This window comes from Marmota marmota, unplaced genomic scaffold (assembly GCF_001458135.2).
Source record: "Marmota marmota marmota unplaced genomic scaffold, marMar, whole genome shotgun sequence".
NCBI lineage: Eukaryota > Metazoa > Chordata > Mammalia > Rodentia > Sciuridae > Marmota > Marmota marmota.
This window is the reverse complement of record NW_026000185.1, coordinates 8,789,392-8,806,969: the sequence shown is the minus strand read 5'-3', so window position 1 is coordinate 8,806,969 and position 17,578 is coordinate 8,789,392. Positions and strand designations below refer to the sequence as shown.

Genomic DNA, 17,578 nt, shown 5'->3' with positions numbered 1-17,578 from the left:
CAAAATTTTAATAATAACAAATCAATAAAGAAAGATACCTTTCCTATTATTTTTTTCAATTGTCAATGGACATTTATTTTATTTATTGATACATGGTACTGAGAATCCAACCCAGTGCCTCACACATGCTAGGCAAGCCCTCTGCCACTGAGCTACAACCCCAGCCCTATCTTTCCCGTTCTTAGACATGGACATCATAGACTCAATATGGAGTGAAACAGTCCGCAACCTCACATCTATCCACAGCTCAGCAATGGAAAAGGTCTCTCACCTGCTGTAGAGTCAACATTCTCCCAGGCAGCTGCTCCCCCAAGCACATCATCTACTTCTTTCAGCTTTGGATACTTCCTGTTTGTTACCTAGAAAACAAACAAAAACAGCCTTCACACTCCCAGTAAGTGAACAATATAAACAAGGACCATCAAACCACAGCAGTCCTCAAGTGCCTCCGACTTCCTTCCCTGCACTCTGTGGATGCCAGATGAAACACAATTCTTGCCTGCACAGAGCAATACACTCCAGTGGAACAGGAGTTCCCATGGCTGGGTTGTCCTCCAGGCTGGGCTGTCAGAGACCTCTACAAAGACTGCAGCTGAGGATGTGGAAGTAGGGACAACAGCTTAAATGAAAGTCAACCAGTAGCATTTAGCTGGGTGACCCAGTCACTCCCCCAGGCAGCCAGCTTTTAAAGCAAGCTACACTTTGTTTCTTTGAATTGTATTACACATTACTGAAATGTCAGGATTAAGTTGAGGGATAAGAAAAATAAGTCCAAGGACATTTTCCCTAAGCTTTTGTGATTTGAAATCCCAGGCCTCAGCCAGTGCAAGGCCTCAGCCAGTGCAAGGAACACAAAAGGACATCACAAGTGACTGACACCCCACGATAATGTTCATTTGATCCCAATAAGCCACAGAAAATTCCCTATTCACATTCCTGTCCCACCCTAAGGGATCAGCAGGACTCCTATATAATGAACCCCAGGAATTACCCTCCTGTCCCACCCTAAACTTAGTCTATATAATCCAGGCTGAAGCCCGCCCCAGAAGTGAGCCACTCCAGGTTTCCACCAGTTGACCCCGTCGCTAAATACTTATTAAGCCTGTAGATCCGAAGTTTGCTTCCGGTCTCCCCCCTTCGTCCAGTGTGAGTCATTTGTTTTAAATAAGTAGACTCTGAACTCAACGAGCCCTACCCCCTAAAATTACTTTTTAGCTGGATTATCAAGGGAAAATAACAAGTCTTAAGACAGTATACACCATTCACTTGCCGTATGCTCAATTGTGCAGTAGTCTCCACTCCGGGCATTCGGATTAAAACATACACGGAACAAAGAAAAACCCCTGCCCTGCTGAGAGTGTGTCCCAGGATTAACAAATACAGCACATGAGCAAGCTACAAAATATATTTGACGGTTAATAAGTCCCATGGGGAAAATAAAGCAAGGCAACTGGAAGAGCCTCAGGCCTCTCCCTCGGGGACACCAGGTAGGGGGCAGCCCGTGAGAGCGGAGAGGGGGGTGACTGCGCGGGCTCCCGGAACACCGGGACCTGCTCAGGCCGTTCTGGACACGGCTGTGAGCATCGCGCACGGAACAAGTGGCAGGGAGGTCCCCGCGAGGATCCAGGCCGCAGCCCGGCCAGGGCGATACCACCGGGAAGCAATGGCTGGGCTATGGGAGCGACCAAGGGAGAGCCGGCCTCCAGGGCCCACCTTGCGGGTGACGTTGTGCACGTATGGGCAAGTGTTGCAGGCGAAGCGGTGACAGCGCTGGCCCTCCTCCACAATCAACCCGTTTCCGCATCCCGGACAGAAGAGCAGCATTGCTCCGACTCCGCCACCTGGGCTCCGCGACTGCGCGTTCCCGGAAGCAGGAGGCCTCGCATTTCCCATTGGTCACCGCAGCCGCCCCGCCCCTCAGCCCAACACTAGTCACGTGTCTGCGCGCTCCCGGTCCGCCCCGCAGCAGGAGGCCTCGCACCCTTCATTGGTCACCGCAGCTGCCCGCCCCTCCGACTTACCAATGGCTGAGTTGCCTTGCTTGCGCATGCGCGCTCCGCCTCTCCAGAGGTAACTGACGGGACCCTCCGAGCCCAGCGCGCTTGTGGCAACCCTGGAGGAAGCCGAGGCCCCGCGTCAGCCGGAGGAGCAGGAAGACGATGAGGACGAAGAGGAGCTGCTACCGCACTCCGAGGCCGTGGACGTGTTTCAGGAGGGTCTCGCCATGGTAGTGCAAGACCCGCTGCTCTGCGATCTCCCGATCCAGGTGCGCGCGGACAGCGCCCGGGGCGCGGGTGGGCGGCCGCGGGCGGCCCAGGACAGCACCTCTGGGTGTAAGTGAGCTTTGCCTGGCCAGGCCGAGGCAAAAGAACACTTCCTCACAAGGTAAAAGGTATTTAAACACAATATGTTTAAAAAGTCAAAGTTGAGGGCGGGGGATATAGCTCAGTTTGTAGAGTGCTTGCCTTGCAGGCACAGGGCCCTGGGTTCAATATCACAGGAAAAAAAAAAAAGTCAAAGTCCATGCAGGAACCTCTGTGGGAAACAAAGTAACGTGAAGACTAGGTCGGTGTTACTTGATTTTTCCATTTGCCTCAAGCATCAATATGCTTTAGCACAGACAGTAGTCTACCTAATTTAAAAAAAAAAAATTGCCCATCATGGATCTTTAAAATTAACTTCTATCTCTATACACACACACACACACACACACACACACACACACCACGGTGCTGGAGACTGAATCACAGGCCATGTGCCTGCAGGGCACATACTGTGCCACCCAGCAGCATCCCCAACCCAGCTTGTACTTTCTTAGGTATTCTGTCAAAACACTTGTTATCATTATCATTTTTTGGTGCCTGCTAAGTTTTGCACACCTGTCTCACCCTAGTCCTGAGGCCCTAGCCTGGAACTTAATGCTCAGGGTTTCTGAGGGAGAAATATTGGGCCCAGTATTCTTCTGCCTACCAGGCCCCATCCCCATATGGATTCATTCTCCCTGCCTGTTTCATCACTCCTCTAAAGATGTGAGTGAAACATGAGGTTGGTGTGCTGAACAACTAAGTAAACCCTAAAATATAGGCAAGAGCCCCTTCTTACCCTTCATAAAATGGGACACCACTTTCTGGCCACTATCAGCTTGTTTTTCTTTGTTGTTTTTTGGGGTGGTAGAGAGCCAGGATTCCCATGTTCACTTTTGGTCTCCTCTAGGTTACGTTGGAAGAGGTCAATTCCCAGATAGCACTAGAATATGGCCAAGCAATGACAGTTCGAGTGTGCAAGATGGATGGGGAAGTAATGCGTAAGTGCCGTCCTCCTCCCATTAGGCCTATACATGTGGACAAGATGTTAGCAAGACTGGTCAGTGAGAACCTTGGGGGCCATGCCCAAGGGCATTAGGGCAGCCACAAACCCAATCTGCAGAGTAGAGCCTGACAGTTCTGGGATCTCCTGTCATCTGAGGCTCTGTCCCTCATGGATCTTTTCACACTGTGTCCATGGCTGCAGCTGTGGTTGTAGTGCAGAACGCTACTGTCCTGGACCTGAAGAAGGCCATCCAGAGGCATGTGCAGCTCAGGCAGGAGCGTGAAGGGGGCATTCAGCACATCAGCTGGTAAGTGGAACAGCAGCTTCTTCCTTGGGCTTCCAGGGGCTGGTATGGGCTCCACAAAGAAAGAAGTAGTTCTCAGCCGCACATGTGCACACTCCCACCTCTTTGCTGCAAAGCTATTGCAAGCACATTCAGACAGGGAGCAATTCTGTGTCTCGGACTCTTGCCTCATCTGCTTCTTGACTCTCATCAATATCACCCCACCTAGATATCTTCACTTGTGGATACTTCTGGACCTCAGTGTTGGAAAGTGGTCTCCCTCATTGAATGCTTCACTTTTCAGTGTCTCCTACCAGTCCTCACCTAGGTCCCGTCAGCCCTCATGCTCCTATGGATCAAGTGCCCTATAGATGTGTCTAGCCAGTTTCATTAGTGAAGTGTTTGGCCAGTGCTCACACGTCACCTCCTCACATGTGCACTGCACAGGAAAAAGGCCTAGAGGGAGTGCAGCTGCCCTAGGTGCCCTAGAGCTGAGTGCTGGAGCCTGTCATATCTGCAGCTCACCTCATCCTGCTCAAGGCAGCACACGGTTTACCTGAGTCCCCTCTTGTAGGTCTTATGTGTGGAGGACATACCATCTGACCTCTGCGGGAGAGAAGCTAACAGAGGACAGGAAGAAGCTCCGAGAGTAAGTTCAGACCACATCTTCAGCTGTGGGGCATCTTGCCTGGTGCCCTCTAGTACCCTATGTTCTGCCAGAGGGCTGTATCATCAGGGTTCCTGGCTTCCTTGGGGCACTCCCCATTAGGAGAGTAGCTGGCAGAGGAGCAGTTCCAGGCAGCTCCACCCCTGCAGTGCAATGGGAGTGTCTGGGAAGGTGGCCACACAGCCTCTTGGGCTAAGTACCACATTTATCCTCTTCCTTTCTTGGTCCCTCACAGGCCTGGGGGGCAGAGTGGGGGGAATTACAAGTGAACCTTCTATAGGTCAGACACTGTCTGTTTCCTTGTCTTTCAGTTATGGTATCCGGAATCGGGATGAGGTTTCCTTCATCAAAAAGCTGAGGCAAAAGTGACCCTAGGACAGGGACAGCTCTGCTCACTGATGGTCAGTCCTTTCCCAACAGGATGGAGCCCTCCTTCCATCCTCTCATCAGAAAAGATTTGGGCTGGCTGCACTGTCAGCATGAGCCCTGGGGTTCTCAGGACCAGGACAGGGTAAACCTTTGTTCCTTGCTTTCCCATGGACTTGGCCTGGGCTCAAAGACCTTAAAACATGGCAGTTCTCACAGGGCTGTGGGCCTGGCCTTATGTGCAGAATAAATCTGTCTGTTTGCCTCATTTTTTGAATAGTCAAAAAGGCATAATAGAAAGATCTGTCCCATCACAGAGGGGTGTTTAGGGCAGAGAGTAACTGTAACTCCTGGCGTCCAAGATGCCACACCTAAGCCCTGTGGCCACATCACATGCCTGTAACCATGGTCTTCATAGCTTTGTTTGCTTGTGGGGAAGCAAGAGCCCACATCCCAGAGCCTGCAGTAGCAGTCTGGCACAGATGTGGATGGGGCCTCTACCCACAGGGTCCCCTACAGCAATGCCTTCCCCATCCCATTGTGGGGAAATGTGGCAGCACATCCCTAGGGTCCTCCAAGGAAGTGCACCCTCCTGGCTGAGAGGCTTCCCTGTGAACTGGAACAGCCTATGGGTGTACTCAAAACTTAGTTCCCTGTGTGGCAGAACTGTGCTGTCAGAGGCCAGGTACCTGCAGGGTCTTACTCCACAGCACTTAGCCAGAAGCCAAGAAGAAGGACACAGCCCTGGTCAACTTAGTGGCAGCTAAAACGCTCCCGGTCCATTTATTGGCCACATGAGGTGGTCGTCAAGGGTCTAGTTAGAAGGTTATCGTGGGAGAGTGTGATAAATGCCCAACAAGATAAAGTCAACAGGAGTGAGCAAGGCACAGGAGGTCTGTCAGGGAAGGCAAGTCCCTAAAGAGCAGGCAGAGTCCACAGGCCCCCGAGTCTCAGGGTGGTTGTGGCCATCAGCACCCACAGCTGGCTCAGTGGAGCTGAGCATCCAGTTCGTACTTCTCACAGAACTTGTCAGTGAAGGGGATACAGGTGAGGAACTCGCACCACTCACAGCGGACAGGATAGAAGTAGAAGAGGACCACCAGGCCAGCCAGCAGGCCTAGGAAGACCACCTGGAAGATGATGATCTGGCAGCGCTTGCGGTACAGGTCAAACTTGCCGAAGCTTATGTAGGGCAGGAAGGCAAAGGAGAGGAAGAGGCCGCTGATGAAGCCTGAGATGTGGGCAAAATTGTCAATCCAGGGCAGCAGCCCAAAGGCAAAGAGGAAGAGCACCACAGCCAGCAGCTTGAAGAAGGCACGCCAGGGCCGTGCCAGGATCTGCCAGCTCTGGAAGAGCTCCACAAAGAGGCAGGCCAGGATGCCAAACTGAGAGCCGGCGGGGCCTACCTGTGGGTAGTGGGGTGGCTGTAAGCTGCAGGAATAAGCAGCTCGGCCTCATCTTCCTGCCCCACTCCCAAAGGCAGGACACATCCAGTGCTCAACACAGGGCAAACCCACAGGCACACAGGGAGGGTCCCTACCCTGGAAGGCAGCTTTACCTCTGCCCTATATGGCAGGAAGATGGCACTAGCCAGGTTGCCAGTGACGCCACTCAGCAGGTAGATGATGGCTATGCGGTGCCAGCCGGCCAGCTTCTCCAGGTCTCGCAGCACAGTCATCTGGAAGCAGATGGACACTAGGCAGTGCAAGATCCTGTGGGTAGTAGGGAACACTCAGAGAAGGTGGCTTCTTGCCACCTTCAGCCAGCCATTCTGAAATCCCTGAGACTTCCCACCCAGCCCACAGATTCACTTGCCCAGCGTGCAGGAACAGGGACAGCCACAGGCGGTAGAACTGGTCAGGCACCTCAGGGTTGAGGAAAGGCAGGAGGCCACACACATCGTCCATGCAGTGCACCTGTGCAGAGTGGCCAGTCAGCACTCACAGTGGCCAGGGAGTAGGGGAGGGACATGCCCTGAGGCCTACCTGAGAGCAGAGTGTGGCCTCTTCGTGGAAATAACCCCTCATGAATTCACAATACTCCCGGGAGGTGATCTCGCACCTGGAAGGTCAGGGCCCAGATTTGGAGGGAGACTGCTAGGGTCCAGGGACAGAGGCACCACCACCCTCCCATTGGCCCTTTCTCCTTGTTGGAGCCTTGAGTTTTGGAACTTGGCGGGGGAGAAGGCACAGCCCTGGGCCCAAACTTGTGGCAACTGCATGCTCACCTGCCCTTGGTGCCGACGCAGCAGGGTCGGCCTGTTATGACACAGTCCATGTGAGGGTGGTTGGTGTGGTTCCCGGCACTGTTTTTAGTGCAGATCTGGGTCATAAACAGGGGAGAGCCAAGTCAGCTCCCACACCAACTCTTGCCCTACACCTCACAAGGTAGAAGACAGGACTCCCTTGACTTCAAACAGATCCTCACATCTGAGCCTCAGCAGGACCATCTGTCAAACTGGAATGTCATCAGGCCTTCCAAGTCTATCCAGCCCTCTTGCTCTGACTAGATGCTCAGAGAGGCAGCCTTAGGTGATGGACAGAGTGGGCAAAGGCCAGGGGCATGGTGTCTGAAAATGGGATGGTCCCACCCAGAGGGGCCTCTGGCATCACTGATGGGTGAGGTGTGACAAGCTGACTTCCCAGCAATTCCCCACCCCAGCTTACCGGCCACTTAGTGATGTCTTCTGGCCACTCATGGGGGTCCTCAGAGGAGGGCTCATCACACACCCTGCATGAGCCCAGTATGTGGTCAGAGCCTGCTTTGAGCCCCTGGCATTGGCACCCTCCCATCTGAGTCAACAAGGGGACACCTTCACCCTTCTGGAAAAAGCAAGGGCAGAAGAGGGGGCAGCCAGGAAGACTGACCTGGGGTCCTGGTGGCAGACAGAGCCAAACTGCCTCTTGTGGCCAGCAAGGTCTGGGGCGCTGGGATGGACAGGCCACTTCACCCACACTGCTAGGGTGGACTGTAAGAACACAGGGTCAGCCCTGGTCAGAGCCCATTCCTTGCCAAGTTTAGTCAGCAGTGAGGGCTCTAAGCCAGAGTCTCAGGCAAAGTCCCCACCACTCCACCCCTAATCATTCAGATGCCTGATTTAGTCATCGAGAGATTCTGGCACTAAGAGCATAATTGCCAGTTGCTTTTTATATATTTGTTTGTGAGGTAATGGGGATCGAATACAGAGGTGCTTTACCACTGAGCCACATCCTCAGCCCTTCTTGTTATTTTGAGACGGGTCTCACTAAATGGCCCAAGCTAGCCCTGAACTTGCCATGCTCCTGCATCCATTTTCTGCCTAGCTGGGGTTACAGGCATACACTATAGCACCTTGCTCCTATTAGCTTTTCAAAAACAGCCTCTGCATCCTTAATCAGGGGACTGGTATAAACTATGGTACGGCCACAAAAGATGCGGAAAAAAAAAAAAACATGAATGCCTTTTTTTTTTTAAAACAATATCACTTAGTGGAGAAAATTACAGCACTGCCATTAAGGTCAACTTTAAGATACCTGCACACAGACTAGACAGGTGCTGAAAGAGTACAACCAAACCAAGGTCGAGTCAAAAGTCAAATGAACCTCCTAGTTGAGGAACCAGGGATGGAGGAGTGCAAGGTGAACAGACATCAAAGTGGCAGGAAGGGCCTCGTATGGGCAATGCTACATGCCAAGAGCGGGGGGTCAAAGGGAACTCAGTGGGGCCTGAGTCTAAAGGTAACTGCGGACACAGCATAGACAAGGAGCTGTGCGGGACGCACCGAGCACTCCTCCTCTGAGGTCTGCACACAGCCAGATCGGTCATTTCGCACGCAACAGGCCGAGTGCTTCTCACGCTCACGAGCAGCACTGATGAAGCTGTGCACCTGTGGGTCCTGGCGCATGCAGGGCGAGAACTTGGCACCCAGGTGAATAAGGGCCTCCTACAGTAAGGGAGATGTGCAGTTGCAGCCCCAGGCCCCCTGCCCACCTCAGGAACTCCAGGCTTCGCCCCCAGCCACGTCCTCACCGAGCTGGGACCGATCCAGAAGTTTTCTTGCTGCACATACTTGACATTTTCGTAGACACCACGGTTCCGCAGCACCTGGAAAGTCAGGAAGTGGGATTAGACCAAGTCCATAGGGCTCTTTCTTCCTGGAGAGGAGCACAGGGGGTCCAGACCCTAGCCCCCAACCATCTGGGTCCCGGGAGAGTGCCAGGGGCTCACCGAGTCCACTGTTTCATGCTGCGAGAAGCCCACGGGCGCGATGCCATAGATACACACTGCTAGAATGGTGACCAGCGAGTGCACGAAGGTAAGCCAGTAGGTGAAGAAGGGCCTGCAGGGTGGAGCATCAGCGGGCACATCCCCAAGGCAGAGCCCAGGAATCTGCATCCCAACCCCAAGACTTGCTCACAGGGCTGCAATCCCCCGACCTACCTGTGGTCGTCCATGTCCTCGATCTGGCGCTTCACATAGCTGTCAATTCGCTTGCGGTAGGTGCGGTTAGTAAGCCGGCCCACCATGCCCAGCCCATATGGCCGCTTCTCCCTGGCAAAGAGCTTGCGCACTGGCACTGCAATGCGCTGGCCCCTCCTGGGCCCCACAGCGCTCACCACCTCCTGTCGAAGCCGTACCTTGGGCTGTGGAGCTGTGCCACCTTCCTTCTGCTTCCGCCAGCCTCGCTCCAGGGGCCTGCAGGGAGCCAGCTCATTCACCTCCTGGGCTAGACCACCACCCGCTGCCATCCCTCCTGATGCAACCAGAGTTAGTCAGTCTTTATCCTGCCCTGCACAGGCCTTGGCTTTGATGAAGGGGGTGGGTGTCAAGTCCCAGTTTTAGCCTCTTTCTTTCCAATAAAGGAGCAACCTCAGGCCCCTCCCAGTATGACAGGAAGGGACCCCAGATTCAGCAAAGGTTCTGTACCTCAGCAATAGGTCACACTCCTCCATGCTGGAATCACCCAGCCACCGGGTCTTGGGACTCCCCAAGTGGGCAGAAAATACTGGGGACATGTCTAGCCTTGGGACCCCCACCATAGTTGCCAAGCTAGGTTCCCACTGCACTAGGCAACTCACTCTAGGCAGTGAATGCTGGTGCACCATGCCCTAGGGTCCAGCTGCTCCTGATAGACAGAGGTCCCCCCCACCATGTACCCCACCCACCAGCTGCACTCACAGCATCAAGTGGCTGCGCTCAAGCTCACTGCGGTCCAGGGCCCCACCCGTGAGGTCGGCCTGCTCTGGGGCTTTCTCCCAGTCTTTGAGTGCTGCCTCCGATGGGGACTCAAACACCTCATCCGGGTATGTGGACAGCTCCTCATGGAGGACACCTTCCTGAGCAAATACTCGAGGTCAGGTTGGATACAGAGACAGAGGCCATGAGTGAGGCCCCGCGCTTTTCTTACCCGAGCAAAGAAGGATGTATCTAACTCCTCAGGGAAATCTGCTGTGTCCTCCTCCAGGAAACTGGCAGGAGTGAAGCTTCGTCGGTGTGCCCGGCGTAAGGTGCCATCCTTAGCAGAGCGGCCCTGAGGGCAAGGAGGTGACCTTGGGACCTAATGGCCACTCAGCTATCCCACCTCCACCCATGGCCCTGTGCCTACCTTCACCAGTGCTGCAGCCGCCCTGAAGCTCATCTTGGCCACAGATTCACGCTTGCGCCGCCGAGGAAGCCGGTTAAAACCTGAGCGGGAGCTGGAGAAGGAGCAGAGGGAGGCAGCACCTGGTGTGACCGGAGTGTGCGGGGCGCTCAGGCCATCAGCAGTGTCGTCTGCCATGCGGAAGGCCCGGCCGCGGGCCAGAGGGTCTATGATCTGGCAGAGGCAAAGACACAGTGGAGTCAGGCTAGGTTGGTGCCAGGAGCTGTCAACACACCAGAGCCACGCAAGCCCCACAGAGAGGACGCCACTGCTACTGCTGTCACTCCTGCAGGCCCAGGGCAGCTGTATGGGTGTCACCCCGACAGCCACCTAGTGGGGCCTCCTCCTCTCCCCTTGCACTGCTGGTCCCCTGGTATGCTCGCCTATCCAGAGGCTGCCCCTGGTATAATGCCAGGGCCCTTCACCTCACCCAGGTGGCCCTTCCCAGAGCATCTTACCTGCTTCCATGGGATCACCTGACTGTTCTCCCAACCATGAGCTCAGGTAGACTGTGCCCCGGCCCCCAACAGGGAATCAGAATGAGGGGACAGGGGACAATAGCCATAGGCGTACCTTCTGCATGCCCAGCTGGCATGGCCCCACATACAGTGGGGGTGGCGTCTCCGTGCTGGTCAGCGACACATTGTCCTGGCTAGGCAGATCCAGCTCCCGAATGACCTGGGGTTTCAGCTTCCCATAGCGCTGGCTGCAGTGACGGATGCTTTTGCGCTGCCACTTCTGGGTGCTGTCACTGTCCTTGCTCACTCCAAACCAGTCAGCTGTCCCCCTAGCATGGAAGGGACTCAGCAGGGGGCAGCTACATCTCCCCCTCCAGAGGCCATCCTCCTGGACAGCAAGCTCTGCCCCAGCCTTCAGGCCCTCCGGGGGCTAGATGGAAACAGTCGAATTAGGAGGACAAGTGGGTTCCATCCCCTGAGTCTAGAGAAGGAGGCTGGCCCCAGGCAGCAGCACGGGAGACCCCAGCAGGCTGTCCACAGCCCTCGAACATGCAAACAACGCATAGCTGGCACTGCCCTCAAGGGCCAGGAAATGCCAACACTGGCAGCTCTTAAGAAGCCACACATAACATGCACACACCAGAAAACAGCAACACACCCATGACCTGCCTGAAGTACCTGAGCAGGGACCAAGAGAGGGACTGGCGCTGCGGGGGCGGCCTGCAGGCAGCCCGGGGACCTGAGAGGGGCAGAGTATGGACTCGCCCAAAGCGCACCTGTCGGCTGTGAGGGACCAGAGCATTAGGGTGCGGAGACAGAGAAAGTGAGTGCTGGGCAGCAGAGAAGGGTAGTGGGGTGACAGCAGTTCAGTCCCCAGGACAGGAGGACCACAGCAGAAGAGAAAGCTGAGACAAGACAGACCCTTGCTCCTTCCCAGCCTCAATACCCAAAGGGGACCCTGTGTGCCTCCCTCTGGGGAGTGGCCAGGGCAGTACCTGCGGATGGTCTGTGTGATAGATGTCTGGCGCTGGAGCACAGGCCGCCGGGGCTCATGGTGGGGCGAAGGGACGTGGGCCGTCTCAGCTGGCATACTCACACTCCGCAGGAAAGTCTGGCACCTCAGGGGCTGAGCAACAGGGTCAGTGAGGAGTCTGGATGGGGCATAACCATAGCCCCGGACACTCAGCACCTACCTGCAGGAAGCTGGGCTCCTCTGCTGGTGGCGGCATCACAGCCGGTATGTCCAGCTTCAGCCAGGGTGGCTTCTTGCGCTGCAGACTGCTTGTACTGTCCCTGCGGCCCTCATTCATGGTTCCAGGTGGAGTGTGGCAGGCCTGGAGAGGGGAAGGTACTCAGTAGTGAGGCTGGCAAGTCCCTGAAGATCCACTGGGCCCAGACCCGGAGAAGGCAGAAGCAGCGATATGCCAAATGGTGGTGCTCACAGCTCCGCTGCTGGAGCCCAGCTAGTGCTCAGCACTGGTATGTCCACACCTTCCTGGTTCCCCTCACAGTCCTCGGACAACCAGGTCCATAGGCAGCACTTCCAGCACCTCCAATGAGCGAGGCACTTGGAGGTGCTTGGCACATACTGGGAGGGACACAAGACAAGACCTGCCCTCTCAGAGTTTACACTCTGGAAATTATCACCCTAAAGAAGTAAGTGCCAAAGGGATGCTATGTGTGATGGGCAGAAAACAGCAATGACAGCTGCTTGGAAGGGACAGTGAGGTTCCCTGTGGCTCAGAGCTTGAAGGGGATGAGGACTGAGCATGGCAGGGACAACCAGGTTCCCTGTGACCTGGAGCTAAGGCTTGAAAGGGGGTCAGTGTGCCCCTAGCCTGTCTTATCTACCCCTTGCCTTCTTTTAACAACTATGGCTTCCACTACAGAGTCAGAGGCACACTACACACAGAACAGAGAGTGAATCCCATCCATTGCACAGAGGCATCTCCACATTCAGAGAAAGTCACGGTTTCCCAGGTGGCAGAGCAGCAGCTGGGGCACTGGGTGTTTTGTACAAACCATATTCACGCATTAACCATGATGACCACCAGGTGGCGCCATGTGCCCCAAAACAACAGTGAGGCAGCCAGAGCAGGGACTTGTTGGGGGACTGCATGCCTGACAACCCTGAGTATCTGAGGCCCCTAACCCACCAACATAGGGGAAGACCCAGAGCATAGAGACCAGGGTTCAACTATAGGCAAGTCCTGGCCTCCTTGGGACTCTATTACCCACATCATTTGTACAAAGGACGATTGCTGCAGATCTGCACCCAGGAGGGTCTGGAAAGCAGGCCCTCCGTTATTAATACCTCCTTTATTAATCCCAAGTTCCTTAGCCTCTTCAAAGTGTGCAAACCTCAACAAGCTGCAAGTGGCTGGGTGTGTGAACCGCCCACTGCTGCCTCCAGGAATGGATTCCACTTGGGAGTCTCCCTCTCAACTGTTTGCAGGAGATCCAGGGCTTCCACAGGGCTATGTCCACCACATGACACTGCATATGGCCCTGGTGGGCCCTATACTGCCCAGTAAAAAAAAAAAAAAAAAGGCCTAGGGTGCCAGTTGCAGCTCCTGCTGGCCCTACACAGACCAGGAACAGAACAGATAGCAGAAGGGAGTCCTCCTGGCTCCATCCCTCACATTCCAACCCCTTCTCCAAGCTGATCATGCACTGCTGGGCCCAGGTGGTGGCTGGGGGGGGCAAAGGTAGGGGGGCCCCCCTACCATCTACCCAGGGGTCCCTCCCTGTCTGACCTAAGCACCTCAAGCCAGGCAGCATTTGTCTCTGCATCCCTGGGCCTGCCCATGCTGAGCCCCTGTTGGTGGATGGAGGCCATGTGTGACACAGGCCATTCTGACCAAGAAATGGGTGTGGCAAGGTCCTTCTAGGAGCTAAAGCAAACCAGCCCTCAGCATCTGACCTGTACCACATGTCCAGCCCAGATCTGGGTGCCAGGCATCAACTGGTGCCAGGTCAGCATCCCGGGGGTGGATGTCTTCCTCTTCATCCCACAGCCATCTTTCATAGACAGCCTAGTAGGATCACCTGCTGGCTAAGGAGTGACTTAGGGGCCACCTCTGAGTCTTGGGCACACTACTCGCAGAATCTGAGACACTTTCTGATGTGCTGGGAAAGCAAGCAGAGCACAGGGAGGGGCTCCTGAGCCTACAGAGGGGCCTCAGCACCCTCCCAGTCTGTCAGCCTGCTCCCAAGGCTGTGCTATGCCCATGGGGCCTAGGAGGTAAGGAGCCAGACACCAGACAGGACGGAGACACCTTTGGCATTCCTGCTTAGTTCACCCAAAGGACCACTCCAGCCCTGCCACACAAAGCAACATGCCTTCAATCTTCTTACTTGAACACTGATGCTGCTGGTGAGACTGTTATAGGGTCCAGAGAGGAGCAGGGCCAAGAGTACAAACAGAGCTACTGCTGCTGCTGGGAATCCATGGGTGAGCACCAGGGACTGGTCTCTCCAAGAACCTGCCCAGGTTTGCCCAGCACCTCAGGTGGCATCCAGCTGGCACCTACTCAGTAGTGCAGGCCCCCTTTGCCACTAGATGATCCACAGGCACAGTCCCCAGCAAAGTCTGTCATTGAGCTCAGTGCCTCCCATCTCAGGCGTGCACACATTCCAGGACCTGCATCCTCAGTCAGACTGCCATCCCCCAACAGGAGCCCCCTGGCCTGGTTCTCCCAGAGCTCATGCACATGAGAGCAGTCCTCTGTCCTGTCACTGCCCAGGACTGACTGTTCTAGAGCAACCACAGGGTATACACATTGACAACTGCAGAGCAAGGCTAGCATGAAGGGGCCAGTCACTGAGACCCAAAGAGCAGGGGATTCCTGAAGGAGATGACCCTCAGCAGCCCTGGGAGGAGGAGCTGACTGTTGGGAGCAATTATGAGTGAGAAGGGCACAAGCTGTGAGGGGAGAAGAACTGGGACCACGCACAGGCAACTGGACCCACCAGCCCTTGCTCCAGATGGGCTCACATTTGGCCCCAGGAAGCACCAAAGACCTCAGCTCACAATGGAGGCTCCAGCCCCTATCTGAATATCCAGGACAACCCCTCTTGTGCTGAGGGGAGGCAGGAAGATGCAGGAGAATGCATATGGTCCAGCAGGCAGGGAGAGGACACCCACCCTGCCCCACAAATGCCGGGTACCCCATCTCGGCCTCAAGTGTGTGGGATTCACAAGGCTTGGGGGAGAAACAGGCCCAGACCAAACTGGCCAAGGAGTAACACACTGCCCTCCCACAGTGATCCACTATCCAGGCCTCCTCCAGGCACACAGTGGGCTCTTGTTCCCAGACAGCCTCAGGGGACTCTGCTCGGCTGGCCCCTCAGTGCAGGGGGGAACCCCAGCCAGGAGGGCATAACTTCCAGAAGTCACAGCATGAATCATTCAGCAACATCAGGAACTGGACACATGCACATGGGGGATGAAGTGGAAAGTGCCGGGGAGCAGCACCAGTGGTGAAAGAAAGCCAGGAAGTGTGGGGTGGGTGCCCCTTGGGCACACCAAGCAGCTTAAGACTAGAGATGAACCTGAGAGACGAGGAAGGTCAGGTTCCACAGAGACTGGTGTGGAGGGATGAAGTGTGGCTGCAGCTGCCAGGGCAGAGGAGATAGGCAGGGGACATCAGAGTCCTGCTGACTGAGGTGCAAGAGTCAGGAGCCAGGTACAGTGGCACACGGGCACACGCCTATAATCCCAACAACTTGGGAGGCTGAGGCAGAAGATTGAGAGTTCAAAGCCAGCTTCAGCAACTCAACGAGGTCCTAAGCAACTTAAAGAGATCCTATCTCAAAATAAAATATAAAAAGGGCTGGGGATGTGGCTCAGTGGTTAAGTGCCCCTGGATTTAATCTCTGATACCAAAAAAAGAAGAGACAGGAGGCAGGAAGGAAGTAGAAGGGCCGGAGCCAAGCTGCTGACCCATGCATCTGTCTCCATCACCAATAGCCTTGAACAAATCCATTTTGCCATCTGAGAATATGGCCATGGCAGTACCCAGCACACAGTAGGTGCTCAATAAACAGCAGCTAGATCAGCAGCAGAAAGGCTGGTGCTGAGGGCTCTGAGGTGGAACAGGACAGCCAGGCAGCTGGCAGTTTGAGAGGCCCAGAGCATGTGCAATGGAGGAAGCCACTGGAGGACCAGACCCTTCAGAGGTGCTGCATTTAGCAAGGTATGGCTGAGAGGCACAAGGACACTGGGGCAGGTTTGCCAGAGCCAGCATGAAGCTCTAGCCTAAGGTTTAAGCTGCAGCCTTCTCTGCACTCAGGCCTGCCCTGGACACTCACAGGGCAACAGGAAGCAGAAAGCACAGCCAGCCCAAGAGATGGCCCACTACCAAGATCAGCTACAACAATAGGCCCCACCTAAGACACCCAACCAGTCATGTCCTTAGCTCACCCAAGCCTGGACCCAAAAGAAGTTGGCTCCTCCAAGATCCCCCTCAACCTCTCTCTGACCCCTAAACTGAGGCCCCTGATCCCCCTTTGAGAGAAGGGTCTCCAGCTATCTGCAGCCTAGATCCCACTCCTCCTCCACTGTCACTGTGTAGCAAAGGGAAGGTCACCTGGCCTCTCTGCCTCCTCTGTAAATGGCACCATGTGGAGAACACTTGCTAGGCTCTTTGCAAACCACAAAGTGCTCTTCAATCCTTCCAGTGATCCCTCCCTTTTCTGTGGAAGAAACAAGTTTCCATTTGGAGAAGGGCAGGCCTGAGATGGAGCCAGCAGCCTCCACCATACCCTTTTCCTGTCCCTAGGAAGACACACGAGCTCCCTGCCTACCCACATCACCTATCAGCCACCATCACCCCAGACAAGCAGCCAGACAGACAGTAACAGAACAAGGGGCTTCCTTCTATAAGCCATCTGTAGGGGCAGCCTGGTGGCACATAGGAGAAGAAGAGGCCACCCAGGGAAGGGCACTGCACCACGGCTAACCCAGCATATGTGGCCCAGGGGTCACAGTCCTGATCCACTGGAGCTGACAGGACAGACACACCTGGAGGTTAGGGTACCCGTCCACACCAACCAATCAGAAAGTGGGGACAAGGACTTGGTTGTACCAGATTCCAAGTATGAACCGCCCCCTAAACTGGACATATCTAGTCCCCAATAGGGGATTTGGCCAGATCCCAGGAGTTAAGTGAAAGCATAGCACACACTCCTGGCTGGTGGGGAAGGGGTCCAACACGCCTGGCTGGAAGGCAGATGAGCAGCCGGTCACCAGTCAGAGTTTCCCAGAAGTGCCCCTAACTGACCCTACACATGTGTTCCCTCATGCCCAGGAACCCTCAGGTCAGCAAACCCCTGCTGGACCCACTGGATGCAGGCTAAGCCTGGAGTGCTCCTGGAGGAAACAGGAGCCTGGCACACCTGCCTCAAGCATGATCTTAGCTGACCCCACCAACCTGTCACAGCAAGTCCATTTTACAGAAAAGAAAACTGAGCCTCAGAAGGGCCAGTCACTGCCTAAGGTCACAGAGCACCCAAAGGGAGTCCAGCACCTTGGCCAGGTCTACCCAGGAGCTAGGGTGGGGGTCCCTATCTGCTTGCCCAGCTACAGACAGCTGTGGTTTTCAGCCCTGAGATTTTGAGGGCTATCGGGCCCTGTATGCAACCTCCTACCACCCAGAGGCACCTGGGTGGAGGGAGGAGAGAGCCACCACTAAACACAGCCAATCCAGGAACCAAGAAATGGGATCCTAGGGCAGAAAGTCTATCCTGTCAGACACTGGGGAGAACAGGGATGGGCTGAGGCCCCCCACACACTGGAAGTGCCTGAGCAGCAGCTGGAGTCAGAAGGATGCTGAGGGAGATCCCTGGTGGTCCACAGAGGGTAGGAAGACGTA

General features: G+C 55.1%; 3 protein-coding genes across 5 annotated transcripts; 1 reads left to right on the top strand and 2 right to left on the bottom strand.

Annotated features, from left to right (window-relative positions):
• Positions 1-203: 203 nt before the first annotated feature.
• On the bottom strand, positions 204-1,883 carry Polr3k (RNA polymerase III subunit K). The gene is made up of 2 exons (XM_048789517.1): positions 1,714-1,883; positions 204-359 (listed from the first exon to the last, which is right to left on the bottom strand). Exons 1-2 carry the CDS (start codon positions 1,822-1,824, stop codon positions 237-239), a joined length of 234 nt encoding a protein of 77 aa, XP_048645474.1. The 5' UTR covers positions 1,825-1,883; the 3' UTR covers positions 204-236.
• Positions 1,884-2,047: 164 nt separating this feature from the next.
• Positions 2,048-4,893, top strand: Snrnp25 (small nuclear ribonucleoprotein U11/U12 subunit 25). The gene is made up of 5 exons (XM_015491068.2): positions 2,048-2,266; positions 3,214-3,304; positions 3,511-3,616; positions 4,167-4,241; positions 4,571-4,893. The coding sequence occupies exons 1-5, from the start codon at positions 2,225-2,227 to the stop codon at positions 4,626-4,628; spliced, it is 372 nt and encodes a 123-aa protein (XP_015346554.1). The 5' UTR covers positions 2,048-2,224; the 3' UTR covers positions 4,629-4,893.
• Positions 4,894-5,373: 480 nt separating this feature from the next.
• Positions 5,374-13,362, bottom strand: Rhbdf1 (rhomboid 5 homolog 1). Of its 3 annotated transcripts, XM_015491066.2 has the most exons (18): positions 11,897-13,362; positions 11,699-11,829; positions 11,382-11,486; positions 10,819-11,032; positions 10,210-10,419; positions 10,012-10,134; positions 9,783-9,940; positions 9,045-9,299; positions 8,832-8,943; positions 8,634-8,708; positions 8,386-8,547; positions 7,493-7,593; positions 7,292-7,355; positions 6,853-6,947; positions 6,611-6,686; positions 6,441-6,541; positions 6,184-6,337; positions 5,374-6,031 (listed from the first exon to the last, which is right to left on the bottom strand). In XM_015491066.2, exons 1-18 carry the CDS (start codon positions 12,011-12,013, stop codon positions 5,612-5,614), a joined length of 2,673 nt encoding a protein of 890 aa, XP_015346552.1. In that variant the 5' UTR covers positions 12,014-13,362; the 3' UTR covers positions 5,374-5,611. The 3 variants fall into 3 exon arrangements, with proteins under 3 accessions (XP_015346552.1, XP_015346553.1, XP_048645473.1); XM_015491067.2 differs by lacking the exon at positions 11,382-11,486 and having other exon boundaries at positions 11,897-13,351; XM_048789516.1 differs by lacking the exons at positions 11,382-11,486; positions 11,699-11,829; positions 11,897-13,362 and having other exon boundaries at positions 10,210-10,300; positions 10,819-10,991.
• Positions 13,363-17,578: the final 4,216 nt, after the last annotated feature.

Coding starts and splice junctions, on each gene's coding strand:
- Polr3k (XM_048789517.1), bottom strand. CDS start 1,824: ATGCTGCTCTTCTGTCCGGGATGCGGAAACGGGTTGATTGTGGAGGAG. Junction 360..1,713: donor TGCACAACGTCACCCGCAAG/GTGGGCCCTGGA, acceptor TTTGTTTTCTAG/GTAACAAACAGGAAGTATCC.
- Rhbdf1 (XM_015491066.2), bottom strand. CDS start 12,013: ATGAATGAGGGCCGCAGGGACAGTACAAGCAGTCTGCAGCGCAAGAAG. Junction 10,135..10,209: donor CGGCTGCAGCACTGGTGAAG/GTAGGCACAGGG, acceptor CCTTGCCCTCAG/GGCCGCTCTGCTAAGGATGG. Junction 7,356..7,492: donor GTCTGCCACCAGGACCCCAG/GTCAGTCTTCCT, acceptor GGGCTCATGCAG/GGTGTGTGATGAGCCCTCCT.
- Snrnp25 (XM_015491068.2), top strand. CDS start 2,225: ATGGTAGTGCAAGACCCGCTGCTCTGCGATCTCCCGATCCAG. Junction 3,305..3,510: donor GATGGATGGGGAAGTAATGC/GTAAGTGCCGTC, acceptor CCATGGCTGCAG/CTGTGGTTGTAGTGCAGAAC. Junction 3,617..4,166: donor GGCATTCAGCACATCAGCTG/GTAAGTGGAACA, acceptor CCCCTCTTGTAG/GTCTTATGTGTGGAGGACAT.